The 16,455-nt window shown below is 44.3% G+C and overlaps 1 protein-coding gene across 1 annotated transcript in view; it reads left to right on the top strand.

The window, feature by feature from the left end:
* The first annotated feature begins 359 nt into the window (after positions 1 to 359).
* Positions 360 to 16,455, top strand: part of DNER (delta/notch like EGF repeat containing) — a 383,862-nt gene continuing 367,766 nt past the window's right edge. Inside the window, exon 1 of the mRNA XM_006047101.3 lies at positions 360 to 1,526. Within this exon, the coding sequence (XP_006047163.2) occupies positions 1,272 to 1,526 (255 nt within the window). The 5' untranslated portion in view covers positions 360 to 1,271. The remainder of the gene's footprint in view (positions 1,527 to 16,455) is intronic.

The following is a 16,455-nucleotide window of genomic DNA, read 5'->3' as shown; positions in this document are numbered from 1 at the left end:
TTCAGTTCGGGCAATCCTGTTAATCCCAGAGGGTCCCATTTTCTTTTCTCACACGGCCACCTTAAAGACAAGGTGACTAGCTCCTGGGAGCCCATCCGTAGCAGAGGTTGTGAAAGGTCAGATGGGGAGACAAGGTGGGCTTCATCTCCTCGGCGGATCCTGACCGCCCAGCGGTAAAAGCACGAGTCAGCCTAACTTGGATGTTTAGAGGAGCCTCCCCTTCCCCTCTCCGTACCCCCTACCCAAGTAGGTCGGGAGGAACATTCCCTTTACTCAGGGCTCTATAGTAAACCCTGGCAGGGCCTTTGCGAACCTGCACTTCTGAACTGCTCTTTCAGAAAACCGACCGCATCCTGGGCTGGGAGTCAAGTGACCCACTAGGGTCTAGTCCAGCCCGTCTGGGCCTCAGTTTCCTCCTCGGTTCAACGGCAGGATTGGACACCCTGATTCCGAGGCCTCTTTCAGCTCTTCCACGCCACAGTCAGACATTTCCGAGCGGCGCGGCCGGCTCCGCCCTCGGCAAAGGGCAGGCTCTCGGTCAGCACCAAGGACAGGGGCCCCGGGGAGCGCTGCGCAGAACTCAAGGTCACTCACTTCCTAGCCAGCCCCACCGATCTGCGGTTGTCGGGGCGCCGGGGTTGGGAGGCGGCGCGGGGAGGGCTGTGTGTGTCGGGAGAAGTGTTGTGGCGGGCGGAGGGGTGGGGAAGGAGCCCCGAGAACGAGATAAGGCCGGTCTCCGCTACGGCCTCGCAGATTCCGCGCCGAGGGGCCGCGGGCGGCTGCGGCCAGTCCAGCAGCTGCTCGTCCCGCAGCGGGCGCGCGCTGCTCGGCACCTGGAAGCCCGTAAAGTCCTCCCCGCGTTGGCATTGACCCCGTCCACCCCTCTTTTCTTCCCGAGCCCCTCGGAGCTCCCCGCCAGTCCCGCATCACCACTGCTGTCTCCTAAAGCCGCTTTTGGACACACCTCCGACTCTGACCGCACCCCTCGTGGCTGGGGGCCCCCTGTCGGCCTCTCTGCTCCGCCTGCCCCAACTCCTGGTTTGGGGGGAAGGGTACCCACCTCCCCTCCCCTGCCCGCCCGGAGCCCCGCCCCCGCTGGCCCCGCCCACAGGCCCCGCCCGCCGTTGCCCCGGGAACCTCTCATCCCGCATCTGCAGGAGGCGCCCGGCCCCACCGAGCTGTGTTCTCGCCGCCAGCACCACCACTCCCGCCGCCAGCGCCGCCGCCGCGCCCCAGCTCCAGCTCCCGCTCCCGCGCCCTCTCTGTCGGCCATGCCGCCCCGCCGCGCCCCGGCACCCGCCCTGCTGCTGCTGCTGCTACTCGGCGCGGGGCCCCGCAGCGGCTGCCTGGCCAGCCCGGTGCCCGCCGCGCCCCTGCCCGTGCCGGGGCCATGCAGCGCGCAGCCCTGCCAGAACGGGGGTGTGTGCTCCCAGCTCCCTGCGCCCGACCCTCAGTCCCCGGTCGCCGCCGGCGAGCCCGGCTACAGCTGCACCTGCCCCGCCGGGGTCTCTGGCACCAACTGCCAGGTGAGTGGACGCGGCGGGCGCGGCGCTGGCCACTGCGCGCTGTCCAGTGCGGGGCTCCAGGGGCCTGACCCAAGCTTCTCCCTTTTCGGGGTGGGCGATGGAAGTGGCCTCTTGGCTCGCGTGGACGCGGACCCCTGGCCGACCTCGGAAGCGTCTCTTCTCTGCCTACCCTGGTTCTCCGGCCGTGCCAGCTCGGGGCTCTCGGGCGCGCCGTTCCAGGGCCTGGTGGCTACCTTGGCCCTCATACTTCTGGCACGACCGTGAGCCGCCAAGTGGCGTGCCCCTCTCGACCCGGGCCGAGCCACCCTCCGCTAGAGCCGGGTCTTGGTGCCCGACCTAGCTGCAAAGAAGGGCCAGCCTGCGAGCGTCCCTGGCGGGATGTTCATGTCCAGGTGACCCCTGCTCTTTGTCCCGCTGGACCCGAGGGTGAGCTGTAAGAGCGACAGGGACTCGCGGGCTCCGTGCCCGGTGGTCGGGCATTTCCTTTCCTTTCCAATTCCCTTGAGGGCTCTGACAAGGCAGCTGGAGACCGAGAGGGTCAGCTGCCTCCCCGCGGCCAGACCTTTCTGAGCTCAGGAGGAAGTGCTGGAGCCCTAGGAAACATTGGAGGGGACGTGGCGAGTGGGGCTTGGTGCGTAGCCTTCCCGGCCGACGCTCCTGAAGGCGCACGTTTGGGGCAGGCAGCCAGGCTTAGTGAAGCTTCGAGGAACCGTGGGGCCAGGGGAGGGACGAGAGATGGCCAGCTACTGCCTGTGGGTTTGGGATTTCGAGAAGAATTTGGCAGATAATAAACGAGGCTGGTTTAAAGAATGTTAAAAGCTCGGTGAAACCTACTGACCTATTCACACCAACGTTTTCAGTAGGTGACTTGGCAGCCCTGGGTGTGCAGGTAGAAAAACCCCAAGTCTTGGTTCTAAGGTAGGGGCAAAGAGTGGATTTATCTGAAATGATGAAGTTAAACCAAGTGAACATGGAACACTGTTGAGATCAAATGCTTTCTTCCCTCCATTTGGAGGGGAGGAGTGTATTTCATGTAAAGCTGAGAGAATGCCCCAAGAGTTACTTTGAGAATGCTTAGATGCACTTTTATTCCTGTGGTGAAGAGGCCACATGTGGTTTGATGTGATTTGATAGGATAGGGTGGGTTAGGCTTTAATATTTTTTAGATAGAGGTAAATAGGACTGAGAAGCTTGACCCTGACAGACAACTTTTGCTATTTTCTAGAATTTTTTTTTTTTTTCTGGATAGTAGCAAATAGGGTCAAGCTGACCCTATTCTTTTCAGTTTTGTGCTCCTCTTTGTTAGCTGGTTCCAATGAGCTGATGAGATGAGGATAAGGATGAAGAGGGGATAATGATGAATGTGTGAATGAACCTGGGAGTAAATTTGGGGAATGAGGACTCTCTGGGGAGATGCCAGTTGGAGCCATATGAGCCATTAGGACGAAATCCTGTTCACTGATCTCCCCTATTGATTGATGATGTGCATGGTGTTTACTGGAGAAATGAGTTGCCTAATTGCTTCCATCAAACCACTCTCACATTTCCATGTCTGAAATCTGTCCTTGAAAGAAATAGTTGATTTGGACTCAGAGTGTAGTAGCGATGCACAGGAGAAGGTAGGTTAGAGTGCACATCAGTTTAAATATATGGGAGGAAAGACTGAACATAGGGAATTTAACCCAACTCTGGGATTTATTCTTTTGGTAACTCTAAAAATATAAGAAATCTTCAAAAGAGAGAAAAACCTCTTTAGTTCTTCCTAAAGATGATTCACAGAGAAGCATAAATATTTTTTGTCCTAAAGTGGGGGTTTGACATAAGACTGCGTTTATTCAGAGACGAGTCATGACCTGATGCACAAATATTGCAGAACAACTGGTCAAAACAGTCAGATCTCTAGCCCTGATCTGAGAAGTTCTTAACTGTGTGAATGTGAGGAGAAGCTGTACTGGGTGTCCAGAGTTCTGAGTTGAAGAGAGCTGGAGTTACTGTAATTCTAACAGGAAAGCTTAGCAAATTTGAAACCTGATCTGACTTGGTTACCCAGAAGAACTTAACTGAGATGATTCGGAGTCTTATAAACCCATAACAAATTGATTCCTGTTAATTCTAACTTAATCTTTCATTATCTTGCAGTAACACTCGAGACTCATTTTCTGTTGAGGGGGAAAAAGGCAATCTGAATAGAGAAGTTAAACAGAGGAAAAAGCCCCTTACACATACTCAATTACAGATAAGGGAAATGGATGTTAGCCATTGCAAACCGAATGGTTGCTGAAACAGAACGGCATGCTTGCTGGATAAATTGAATATGGAATTCTACCTGTACGTGAAGAGAATTCTTTAGACAGCAAGTGTTACCCCTCCCCCAGCTACAGAGACAATAATGTCAGCAATGGAAACACTGAACCTAACTCTGAGGTTCCCTTCCTCCCTGCCTCCTCCCTCCCTCCCTTCCTTCCTTCCTTCCTTTCTTTCTCTTGTCCTCTCCCTCCTCCCCCTCCTTCTATTTTGGGTATGTGTTGTAAGGTTAAGAAAGCCATGAACCACTAATTGGGCTTAAAATGGAGTAAGGCTGTCTTCAGCTTCTGTGTGGTCACTTGGCTGATGTTCGGGCAAGGCCATGGCTCCAGGCAGTGCTTCTGGTATCAGCTGGTGACGGAAGTACCCAGGCTCTGGGAAGTGGTGTGAATAATGTGAAGGAGGATCTGTGGGTTTGAAGCTGAGCCGCCCCCATTGAACCTGCTGTTACAGGCGATCTAAGCCACGTCTCAGGTTCCTCATCTTTGAGGATAGGATCTGCCTCACAGGGTTGGTGATGAATGGTCTGATTCTGTTTTTTGATATTTGATTGCTGACACCTGTCTAGTGTCATCTGTCCCTCTTTCCCTTCTGCCCACGTGGAGGCAAGCTGATAAGATGGCCTAGGTGCTCTTTCCATTGGTACTGGCTAGAGGTTCAAGCCATGCAAGCCCCTGTCCAGACTTGTGATACATCTTAAGATACATCTATTTTAAAGTGTTAGAACAGACTGAAAAGTATGAAATCCTAAGGATTCAATGGATTCTGAGGATGTATATGGAAATCTAACCTACAGAGACGTGGTGACGATGATGATGATTACTAACTCTTTTCTCGAGTACTTGCTATGTGACAGTGCTATTCCAGGGGCTTTACAGATATAGCTCCCGAGTTCTCCTAGTGTCCTGTGAGCTGGGTGCTGGAACCATCCCCATTATTTAAATGAAGTGCAGAAAAATTAAATGACTGCCCCAAGGTCACCCTGCTAGTCAGTGTAGGATTTGAACCAGGTGGCTGGCTTGATGTTATTAATAGAGCTGTAGAGTCTGAAGGATGCTAAGATGAAAGTCTGGTCCTGTCCCTGTTATTTTTAGCTATGTGACCTTAAATTAGCACCATAACCTCTTTGAGTCTTTTCAGTGAAGAGGGGATGGAGTGATTTCTGAGTCCGGCTTTACTCTAAAACACCCTGTTTTGCTCTGAAACACAGTTCAGATGGCTGTGCCCAGCTGGAATGAAAAGCTTCAGGACTGATAAAGACATAGAAAATTCTCCTTGTGCTGCCTACCAAGCAGGACCTTCCTGCAGAGTTAGAATCATAGGTCCTGCCTGGCTGAAGTTATTTTTTGCTATCGTGAAAGCATATGGATACCACATAAAAGACACCTAAGTATTTCTGATGGATTTGAAAAAAACTTCAGACTTCAAATTAAAAAAAAAAAGACTGAAGCTGCTGTTTTTGCCTTCCTGGTTCATTTGGGGAAGCAGGCAGGTATCAGAGGTGGCAGCTGCTGGGCCAAATTTTCTTTTCGGTGAGTGGTACAGGAATGCCTCCCTTCCATTAAGCCTTCCATCACATGTAAGGATTAAAGTTGTGTTATTTTGTTTGGAAAGCTTTTTTATTTTAATGAAATGATTCTTTGTCAAATATTCAAACAGGCAGACACCTGTTTGTTTTTTCTTGTCATGTTCTCTGGGAATCTTACCCTTTGGGATTAAAATGAAAATGTGTCAGTTTCTCCCCTTGGAGGAAAAAGGGGTTTTTGGAGCTGCTTTTTATGGAGTTTTACCCATTAAGCTGATTCTATAATCCTCTCTTTGATTAAACACCCTAACTTGAAACAATGGTTCTGCTTCTGATGAATTTTTGATTGAAGTTTGCTAACAAACAACAACAAGGGATTCTAGCACTTTGCACAGCATCAGCCTTCTCTACTGAACTTTTTGCACACATTCACACACATGCATGCACACACACCAGTTCACATTGGGATTGTACAAAATGTTCTGTGTTAGCTGTCAAGAGACATCGCTCCTTCCTCTGGCTTTTCTACAGGTATTCATGTTTTGTGAACTTGTGAGAGAAATTGAACATTTCTGAAGTTCAGTGTTCATATCTCCAAAATGGGCTAGCAATGCTTATCTTATTTTCTTTTTTAGAAAAGGTGCAGTTAATAAATGGGAAATTGTGAATTTTTTTCAATAAATATAAAGATGTATGGGAGAATTATTTCAAAATTTTTTGAGAAAAAAAGTAAAATGTTGCATAAATACAAGGTATACTGCTAGGAGAAAGATTATATGTTTCTCATATATAATAAGATTACACTAGTCTATTCGGTGTCTGTGATTGTTCCCCTTCAGGCAACAGACAACTTTTTCTCCCTAATAGAATGAGTTATACTACAACCTCAGTTTTTAAAATGAAAAAATTCATTGTGCTGAAATTTTGATAAATGTTTGGTTCTTTTTATTATGAAAGAGACAGTTTCTCAGAAAAGTCTCAGTGACTTCAAGTTTTCTTTTGAAACAAACAGATAAAGCTCATCTAAATCCTTTGAGCGATTTTAAGAAAGGAAAGAAACAGTTGTTTTTCTTGGCATTATGAAAATGGAGTGATTTCTTATTTGGTCTATCTGGTGCATTCTTAGGAAACATCATTTTTCTCAGCTTGGCCACCTGACAAAGATGCATTTCTGTCTTTAGCTTCTTTGCTTAAGCGTCTCATGTGACACAGTATCATCCAAAGTGCTTTTGTTTATGCCCTCATTTCAGGCATCAAACAGGAAAGAAAACCTATCTGAAGCTGAAGGGTATTTGAGTCAGAAAACGGAACGGCTGAGTTATATTTTTAGATCTTCTTACTGATTCAGGAGACGGCTGCGGTCAGTGCTGCCTAACCCAGAGGCAGGAACGTCCGAAATTTGCCCCCCAGACAGAAAGTCCAACAGCACAGTAAAGTTTGTGGATAGAATTTTTTTTAAAGCTTTTTTTAAAGAGAAATTTTATCTGTTTTTTCAATGTGAGCCATTTTTATAGTGTTTATTGAATTTGTTACAATATTGTTTCTGCTTTTTATTTTGATTTTTTTGGCCACGAGAAATGTTGGATCTTAGTTCCCCAACCAGGAATCAAACCTGCACCCCCTGCATTGGAAGGCGAAGTCTTAACCACTGGACTGCCAGGGAAGTCCCAAGAATTTCTTTATATTTCCTCCTTCGTTCTTTATTTACACTGGTGTTCAACCCTGGCTGCATGATAGAGTTACCTGGGAGCTTTAACATCAATGAGTGCCTGGGTCCCTCTACTCCCACCCCCAGGTTCTGATTTAATTGGTAGGGTCTGGGCACCTGGGATTTTAAAATGTCTTCCAAGTAATTCTACTGTAGGACCAGGGTTGAGAAGCCCCCTCTAGACTCTGGACATCTCCCCCACAGCCTGCCCTGCATGTGGCATGTGGCAGAGAAAAAGAGTACAAATTCCAACCTGCTCTTGGACCTTCTCATCCAAAAGCACCTAGCTTCAAATGGCCTGGAATTTCTGGCTTATGCTTTCCTCCAATGGCAAAGATTTTGCATCTTAAAGTGGACTTGAAGTCTTCATGAAGCTGGCATGTGCTGGATTGTTGAGTCCAGGCGAGGGAATCAGACCTAGGGTGGACTCTGAAGGTCCTCGGATAAGTAATTCGTTTTTCTGCAGCTTGATTTTCTCTTCTGTGAAAATGGGATCCCGATGCCAACCTTGAAATTTGTTGTGGATTAGAAAAGTATCCAGCCCAGTGACTGGCCCTGATTTCCCAAAAGACTAAAATTCCACCAGTAGAGATTCTTTTCTTTGGTTGTGATATATCGGATACTAGAAAGCTCCGATTTTGGTGCTGACTCCCTGCTGCATTGACTTTTGTTAGTTTGTCCTCTGTAGCCCCCTTACCAGGCAGGTGCCAAACGACAGAGAACGATGTGGCCTGAGCATGTGCAGGCCACCTAGTCTTTTATGGAACCATTCATTGCTTCATCTGAACACTGACCTATCTTTGGTCAACAATCACAGTGTGAGTCGGAGTGCAGTTGTCTTTAAGAAGAGGGGCTTCTCTAAGTCGGCCACTGATGCTCCCCAGGGTGAGTGAGGGCAGAGCAGGACCCCAGACAGGACTGCCGGCCTCAGGACTCCAGGAGCACCAGGCATCATACAGCAGACAGGCTCCCCGCCAAGAATGGTTTTACCATTTTAAAATGATTGGAAACAAAAATAAGAATAAGGTTTGGGGATGCATGAAAATGATACAAAATTCAATTTTCAGTATCCGTCAGGCTTTGTGGAACACAGCCACGCCCATTTGTTTGAGTACTGTCCATTTGTTTAAGTACAGCGGAGTGGAGTAGTTGCAACAAACAAGATGGATTACAAGGCTGAAAATATTTATCTGGCCCATGACAAAGGGAGAGGTTGACTGACTATTTTCGTAAATGTTGGTGAAAAGAATTTACTTTTCCATTTTTATTTGACTGAGCTAAAGACTGGTCCTGGTTTCCCTTGCCAAGTCCTTCCACAGTGTTTGTAGCCAGGCTCTAGGGTCCAACCCTAAGGCTGTATCAGTGTCTCTCCCACAGCATCCTTAATTTTTAAGCAAAGTGAAGTGTATTAATATAGGAAACTGTTAAGTATATCTTCCATATACTACCCAAGAAAGGGAAGATATAGAAAATATGAAAAGAAAACCAAACTCTCTAACTTTAAACTGACCTTCCTGATTATTCCTTACATGCAGGGTTTTCAGACTTTATAAAAAAAAAAAATTAAGGTATAATTTGCATACAGTAAAATTCACCCCTTTAAACATTCAGTTTTATGATTTTTGAAGTATAGTTGTGTAGCTGTCTCCATAATCAGGATATAGACTAGCTCATTACCTTCATAAATTTCAGCTTGCCCCTTTGTGGTGAACCCTCTCCCCTGCCCCAGCCTCCACTGATCTGATGTCTGTCCTTAGAGTTCTGCGGCTCCCAGAACATTATTTAAATTAAAGAAGGCGTGCCGCTTCTACTTGGTGTAAGGCTTCTGAGGTTCCACGCATCAATGGTTTTTCTTTTTATTGCTAAGCAGTATCCCACCATATGGATACACCACTGTTTGCTTTATCCTTTCACTGGTTGATGACTTTACGGTTGTTGCCAGTTTTTGGTGATTATGACTAAAGCTGCTGTAAACATTCATCTACGTTTAAGTGGGCATGTTTTCACTTCTCTTTGGTAAGAACCTAGGAGTGGGATTGCCGGGTCACATGGTAAGGACATATTAAAATTTATAAGAAGTTGCCAAGCTGGTTCCCAGCATGTTACTTTGCATTAAGTGAGAACTCCAGTTGCTTGCATCCTTATCAGTTCTTGGTATCACTGGTGCTTTAGGTTTTAGCTGTTCTAATACCTGTGTGTAGCAGCATCACACTGCTGTGTTAATTTTCGTTTTCATAGCAATGGATGATATTGAGTATTTTTTAATGTGCTGTTTGCCATCCATACCTTTTCCTGGATGAAATATTTGTTCACATGAGTCGTGAGAATTCCTTCTATATTTTGGGTACAAATCCTTTATTCGGTATGTGACTTGCAAATATTTTCTCCTAATCTGTGGCTTGTCTTCTTATTTTCTTGACAGTGTCTTTTGAAGGGCAGGTTTTTAGAACTCATGGAATCTAATGTATAATTTTTTCCTTTTTTGATTTGTGCTTTTTTTTCTGTTCTATGTAAGAAATCTTTGCTTAACCCAAGGTCACAAAATTTTTCTCCTATATTTTCTTCTAGACTTGTATTGTTCTAGGTGTTACATTTAAGTCTTTGACCCATTTAGAGATAATAGTTGTATTTGTGTGTGGTTCAGTGTACGAGTAGCTTTTATTTATTTTTGGCATAGGAATATCCAATTGTTCCAGAAATAATTGTTGACAAGACGCTCCACTGAATTATCTTGGCACCTTTGTTGAAAATCATTCGAATATACATATGTGGGTATATTTTATTCCATTCCATTGACTCTATATATCTGTCCTTCTGCCAGTTTTATACGACCTTGATTACTGTAGTTTTTGAGTAAGCCTTGAGGTCAGGTTGTATGAGTCCTTTAAATTTGTTGAGATGACATGAAATTCAAGACTCAGGATAGCATGTCACATCTAGATAGAAATGAAAATTCTTAACCTGGAACCTACAGATGGTTTCAAGAGTATGTCAGTGTCTTGAGATTCCAAATTTTGTATGTATTTGTTCTCCTAGAGAATGGCCCACAAGTTTCATGAGACTCTTGAAGAAGTCTTCCACCAATAAAATAACCACTGGAACCAAGGAAGACGAAACTAGTTAAATGCACAAGGAACTTCTGGGCATGGACTAAAGCATGTACCAAGAACCACCCTGGGACCATGAAGCAGCTCCCAAATAGGGGTGCCAGATAAAATACAGGATGTTCAGTTAAATTTGAATTTCACATAAAAATGAATTTTGTTTCCTTTGTGTCCCGCCTGTTGCACATTGTTCTTCTGAAATTCAAATTTAACTGGGAGTTCTGTAGTTTTAATTTGCTTAGTCTGACAACCCTACCTGAAAATCCTAACTAATCCCTACTCTGATTCCCAGCTTTGCTCTGAAGAGTTCCTCAATGACAATTTAAATTCTTGCCAAATAGTTACACAAGGCCAATTTTATTAGCTTGCATTTAAAAGAATAACTTAGCTCATAGTTTTACATCTTCATAGTCCCTTTCAAGGGCAACTGTCAAACTGTGTTACGGCATTAAAATGTGTAAAAATATAGGAAATAAGGCCACTGGTAACCTTATCTTACCCCTTTCCCATCTCTTCTGCGAGGCTCATGCCTCTGCAGTCATCATTATTCACGTTTTGGTGTAGTTTTACATTGTTCTCTCTGTACATATAAGCACAGGTGAAGCATATGTAAATTCTCATGTATCCATGCAGCTATTTTATATAGAGAAGAAATAATCTTATGCATACTATTCTGCAGATTTTTTTTCTTAATCTATTGTGAAAATCTTACCATGTCTTAAAACAGAAAGCAAGCTCGGTCTTTTTGATGGATGAATAGTATTCCATTATGTGAATATTTATGTACTCATTTTTTACTGAAATGCACTATTTCCATTTTTCCATCATAAATGATGTTGCAATGACTATATATGTATGTACATAATTATATGCAATGATATATGTGGATATTTATATATATGCATGTCAAAAGTTATATATATTAAGCATTTTAATAAGTATTGCTAAATTGCCATCCAGAAAGATTGGACAGTTTTTCTCATTTGCTCACAGCATTTGAGAATGCCTGTTCATGCATATTTTTGTTAATCTTGGTATCCCAGATTTTGATTTATTTTTATGTGTTAACCGATAGATAAAACATGGTATCTTCCTGGTTTTCTTTGCATTTTAAAAATTGTGAATGAAAGAAAACTTTTTTTAAAATGAATTGACTATTTTTATTTCTGCCTGATTTTCTTTTGGGTTGTTCATTTTTAAAACTGATCTATCATGGGACTTCCCTGGTGGTCCAGTGGTTAAGACTCCATGTTCCCAATGCAGGGGGCATCAGCTCAACCTCTTATTAGGGAAGTAAGGTCCCGCTTACTGCCTGGTGTGCCAAAAAAAAAAGTTGATCTGCAGTAGCTCATTGTTAATGAGAAAGTCAGCCCTTTGTCCTTTGTGTTATTAATATTTTCCCCTACTTATCTTTTCTCTTTTGATTCTGCTTATGCTCATTGTTCATTGTTGGAGAAGGCAATGGCACCCCACTCCAGTACTCTTGCCTGGAAAATCCCATGGACAGAGGAGCCTGGTGGGCTGCAGTCCATGGGGTTGCACAGAGTTGGACACGACTGACTTCACTTTCCCTTTCATGCATTGGAGAAGGAAATGGCAACCCACTCCAGTGTTCTTGCCTGGAGAATCCCAGGGACGGGGGAGCCTGGTGGGCTGCCATCTGTGGGGTCGCACAGAGTCAGACACGACTGAAGCGACTTAGCAGCAGCAGCAGCATGCTCATTGTTTTGCCCTTTAGAATTTTTTCATTTTTTGTTCTTATTTATAAATCCAAGTTCATCATGGTCAATAGGTTTTAATTAGAATTCTAATGTTTGATACCAGTACTATATTGTACAATATTTTGAGAACTGCCTAATTTAAACCAGGAGTTTGCTTTTAAAGAATTCTGTTTTGGCTAAGATTTATATTGACAGGACTGATCCTATTGTCTTTTTAGAATGTATAATTAAACATAACTAGCCCTAGTTTATGGCTATTTTAAGAAGGACTGGCATGGATCTTCTAAATCATATTTAAATACTTGTAATTTGTCTTGATTTTTTTTGAAGCTGAAATACTACAACAATTTTATTAAGATGCTTCATTCATTTTTAAAAAAGAACTATTCAGCAAAGTTCCCTTTTAATAATTGGCATGGGTTTCTTAGTATTTTGTTAAAATCACCAAGTTAATTTTAATGGCATTATTGGATAACAGAGTATTTCTTAGAAGTTCTTGATGGTGTAATGGTCTGATTTCAAAAAGTGTTCTCTATCCAGGCTTGGGCAGAAAAAGACTCATCTTAATATTCAGCAAAATGCAAATTTCCCTTATGTTTTAATTTCATGTTATATATTTAGCACGTTTTCCCTTGAGAACAATCCCTTTTTTTCCTGACCAGGAATTTTTGTGGTCCTCTATCTTCATTTTCACTTTTTAAAACTGGCCATTGGTTTTTTGTTTTTTGTTTTTTGGTTGTGCAAAAGGGAATTCTTTTATTTCTGTAGAAAAGCTTCATAATGAGAGAAATAATAAGTGAGACAGAGAAATGAGAACTCATATTAGCATTTCTATGAGGCTTAAAATAAACTCAGCTGGAGAGAAGTAAATTTAATATTATGTTTTCTTTTATAAAGAAGGGGTAGGATGGATGTAGGATGGAGATTTGGGGGCTATACTGACTGAAAGAAAAATCACTCTTGTTTTTGTTTTCTAAAGAAAAAAATCATTATGTTCAGCCTTAAGAGGGCTAAAAACTATTCTCAGTGTGCTGACTCCTTTAAAAAAATCTCTTACATGAGGTTTTCCTTGCTTCCCTCACCTTCAGTGGACCCTTGAGATGTTTTGTATGTTCGGAAGAGGCTTAAAATTTTTTTTATTGGTGTACAGTTGATTTATAATGTAGTGTTGATTTCATGTGTACAGCAAAGTGAATCAGTTATCCATATCCATATCCATATATCCACACTTTAGATTCTTTTCCCATACAGGCCATTATAGAATATTGAGTAGAGTTCCCTGTGCTGTACTTGAGTGCACGTGAAGTCGTTTCAGTTGTGTCTGACTCTTTGCGACCCTATGGACTGTAGCCTGCTAGGCTTCTCTGTCCATGGGATTGTCCAGGCAAGAATACTGGAGTGAGCTGCCATGCCCTCCTCCAGGGGATCTTATATGCCAGGGTTGATGTCTTCTTGCTTCTGTCCTTGCCCGGCACACAACATCCCAAGTAGTCCATTCCTGGCCTGGTCTGTGGCCCCAGTTCTCATAACATTCAGCTTGCCCACTCCATTGTCTCTTCCTGAAAGAGCTCAGTGTCTGGGGCTTCCTCCCAGGAAGACATGTGCACTGGGGAGCTGTGTCTTCTGACTCAGCCTGGGCCCCGAGCCCTGCTCGTCCACCCCAGCAATCAAGCCGCATTCTAGTACCTGTGTCTGCTGAACTCCTTTGGGAGAAGGAGGGAGCTGGCCAGGGGTACTGGAACCACTGTGAATAAGTGGCTCTAGATGTCATTGGTCTGCTTGCTTCACTTCACTGAGAAGAAAATCAAGGCCAGAAAGTGCAAAAAAAAAAAATGCAGGGCCACCCAGATCCTAAGTAGCCACATACAGCTTGAGGATGGTCTTGGTCTGGTTGGTAGACCTTCACATGCCTGGTGCAGTCCCCTTCTCTAGGCCTTGGCACCCATGGGGCACATGCAATGTACCCGGTGTGGCACGGTGTGGTCTCTCTGGTCATCGTGGTGGGTTGCTGTACCATCTGAGCATGCTTGTTTGTTAAGGAGCTAGCTCCTGTGGGTTTATGTAGAGCACTGACATAGCTAGTTTTTTAATGAGCTCAGTGTAAATGAGAAATTCGAGTGGGCAGGGAGGTGGGACCCCTTGCCCTTGGTGATGGGCCTGCAGGGCTGCAGGCTGGAGATCACTCGTTGCTTAGCAACCACTGCCAGGCTTTTTGTTTCCTCCAGCCTGAACCTAGGTAATATCCTCAGGGATTGGGATTCGGGCAGCCTGGTTTAGAAAGGAGTGGGAATTGGGTGTTCCGTAAGCTCAGTATGGGGGCTTCCCTGGTGGCTCAGTGGTAAAGAATCTGCTTGCCAATGCGGGAGATGCGGGTTCGATTCCTGGGTTGGGAAGATCTCCTGGAGAAGTAAATATCAACCCATCTAGGATTCTTGCCTGGAGAATCCCATGGACAGAGGAGCCTGATGGGCTACCGTCCATAGGGTTGCAAAGAGTCAGACACGACTTCATGATTAAACAATAACAACAAAGCTTAATATGGCCCCTAGTGCACAGCCTTCTACCCTAAACAAAGAAACAGACAAACAAATACCTTCAGGGAGCTGGCAGTTCTGGCAACTCTGGATAGTTTGTGGCCCAGAGAAGCTCATAAAACAAACTGAATCCTCAGGTCAAGGGCTCAGCCTAAACACTGGCTTCCCATTCGTCCCTCCATTTCCATGACTTGGAATCTTCCAGGCCTGACCCACTCACAGTCTGACACTGAAACCCGTTTTTTGTAGAATGCTGGGGGAGGGGAGGAGATGATGCTCTTTGTCTTTCAAAGCAAGGTTAGTAATCTAAGGAACTCATCCTTTCACTAGCAGTTTCTGAAAGTGAAAGTGAAGTCACTCCTGTCTGACTCTTTGCGACCCCATGGACTGCAGCCTACCAGGCTCCTCTGTCCATGGGATTTTCCAGGCAAGGGTACTGGAGTGGGTTGCCATTTCCTTTTCCAGGGGATCTTCCCAACCCAGGGATTGAACCCAGGTCTCTTGTATTGCAGGCAGATGCTTTACCATCTGAGCCACCAGGAAAGCCAGTTTCTGGGCACTGATTAAAATGGTGTTGGAGGAGGTCATTGAGAAGACTTGACTGCTAGCTGATTTTCCAGCTTACCCTGAGCAGTTGGTAGCTCCTCACCCATCCCCGTCTCATCCTTGGAATGTGCATTCTGCCCGCCATTACCATGATGAGAGCCATCTTCAAGGACATGACCTTGAGAGCAACATGTTGTTGAGACCATCTGGACTGGAGACATGGCTGAACCTCTACATAAATTTTAAGATTCTGGAGGGCAGGGACAGAAATCTGTCTTGTGATGCCCAAGATATACCTCATAAGTAAGTTCCTTTGCTTATTAAATCTGCCACCTGCCAATCCACAGGGGGTCTGCCTTGTCCTCACTCTACAGGGGCTAGTTTCAGATTTCACCCTGGAAGTTCACGAGTTTTCAAACTGACAGATGGCAACACATTTTGTAGACTTTTAGAGCTTGGAACCATCCTAGAATTCATCTTGGCCATTTCTCTAATTATGCAGAAGAAAGTGAAGACCAAAGAGACGAATGTCAGAGTCAGAAGTTGAATATTGATTACTTCCCATCTTTGGACTCTCTTCACCAAAGAATTTAAGCTTAGACATTTGGAATCACAAGGACAGTCCTCTGGGCAAGTATGGTGGGAATTGCCCATAAGAGCGTAGGTAGGTTCTTATGGGCACTCAGATTCACATTCAGTATTCAGTTACTTATGTGCCTGGCTGTGTGTGAGGCTCCTTTCTCTGTATTATGTATTTTTAATCTTCACATTTCTTTGGAGGAGGCATTTCCTTTGCTTGATAGGTGAGGAGACTGGAGTGGGTAGAGTATCTTGGTGATTTACCCAAGGTCAAACAGCAGCTGGGTTGATACTGGAGTCCCCTGTCTACATATGTAGTGTTTTCTTCATGTTATCACAGCTGTCTACTGCTCATCCTTCAATGTATAGAAAAATTCATTATACATGATATTGAGCTCAGTACTGAAATTTATCCCATTTGGTTGAAGACTTAAAATGGTGAAATACTCACTGTAATCATTGCATCACTTTATTTTTTGGCAATTAAGAGACATCTTAGACAAGCAGGCCGTTGTTTTAAGATGGCCTCAACATAAAACCATTTTCATCTGGATCAGAAACAATTTTCCTGCATGGCTTAATGCTTTTGCCTAACACCTTCGGAAATCACTGTTAAAAGTGTGATTTTGTATTTTAACTGATAGAAAACCTCTAAAAAGAAAATGAGTTTTATTAGAGTAGTAATTAACTTGCAACAATCACTTGTAGTTCACAAAATTCAGTAATTTGAATAACCATAGCTAAAAGCCAGTAAAATTACTAATTTTAAGATGATTGTGAATTTTGTATGTTTCCATGAGTATGAGTAGACCAGAAGTACAATTAAGTGTTTCACTAAGTAGGCATAATTGTGTGTGTGCATGCTCGATTGCTCAGTCTTGTCCAACTCTTTGGACCCCATGGACTGG

This window comes from Bubalus bubalis, chromosome 2, assembly GCF_019923935.1.
Source record: "Bubalus bubalis isolate 160015118507 breed Murrah chromosome 2, NDDB_SH_1, whole genome shotgun sequence".
Taxonomy (NCBI): domain Eukaryota; kingdom Metazoa; phylum Chordata; class Mammalia; order Artiodactyla; family Bovidae; genus Bubalus; species Bubalus bubalis.
Note: the sequence above shows the minus strand (reverse complement) of the source record. Positions and strands in the feature narration are given on the sequence as shown.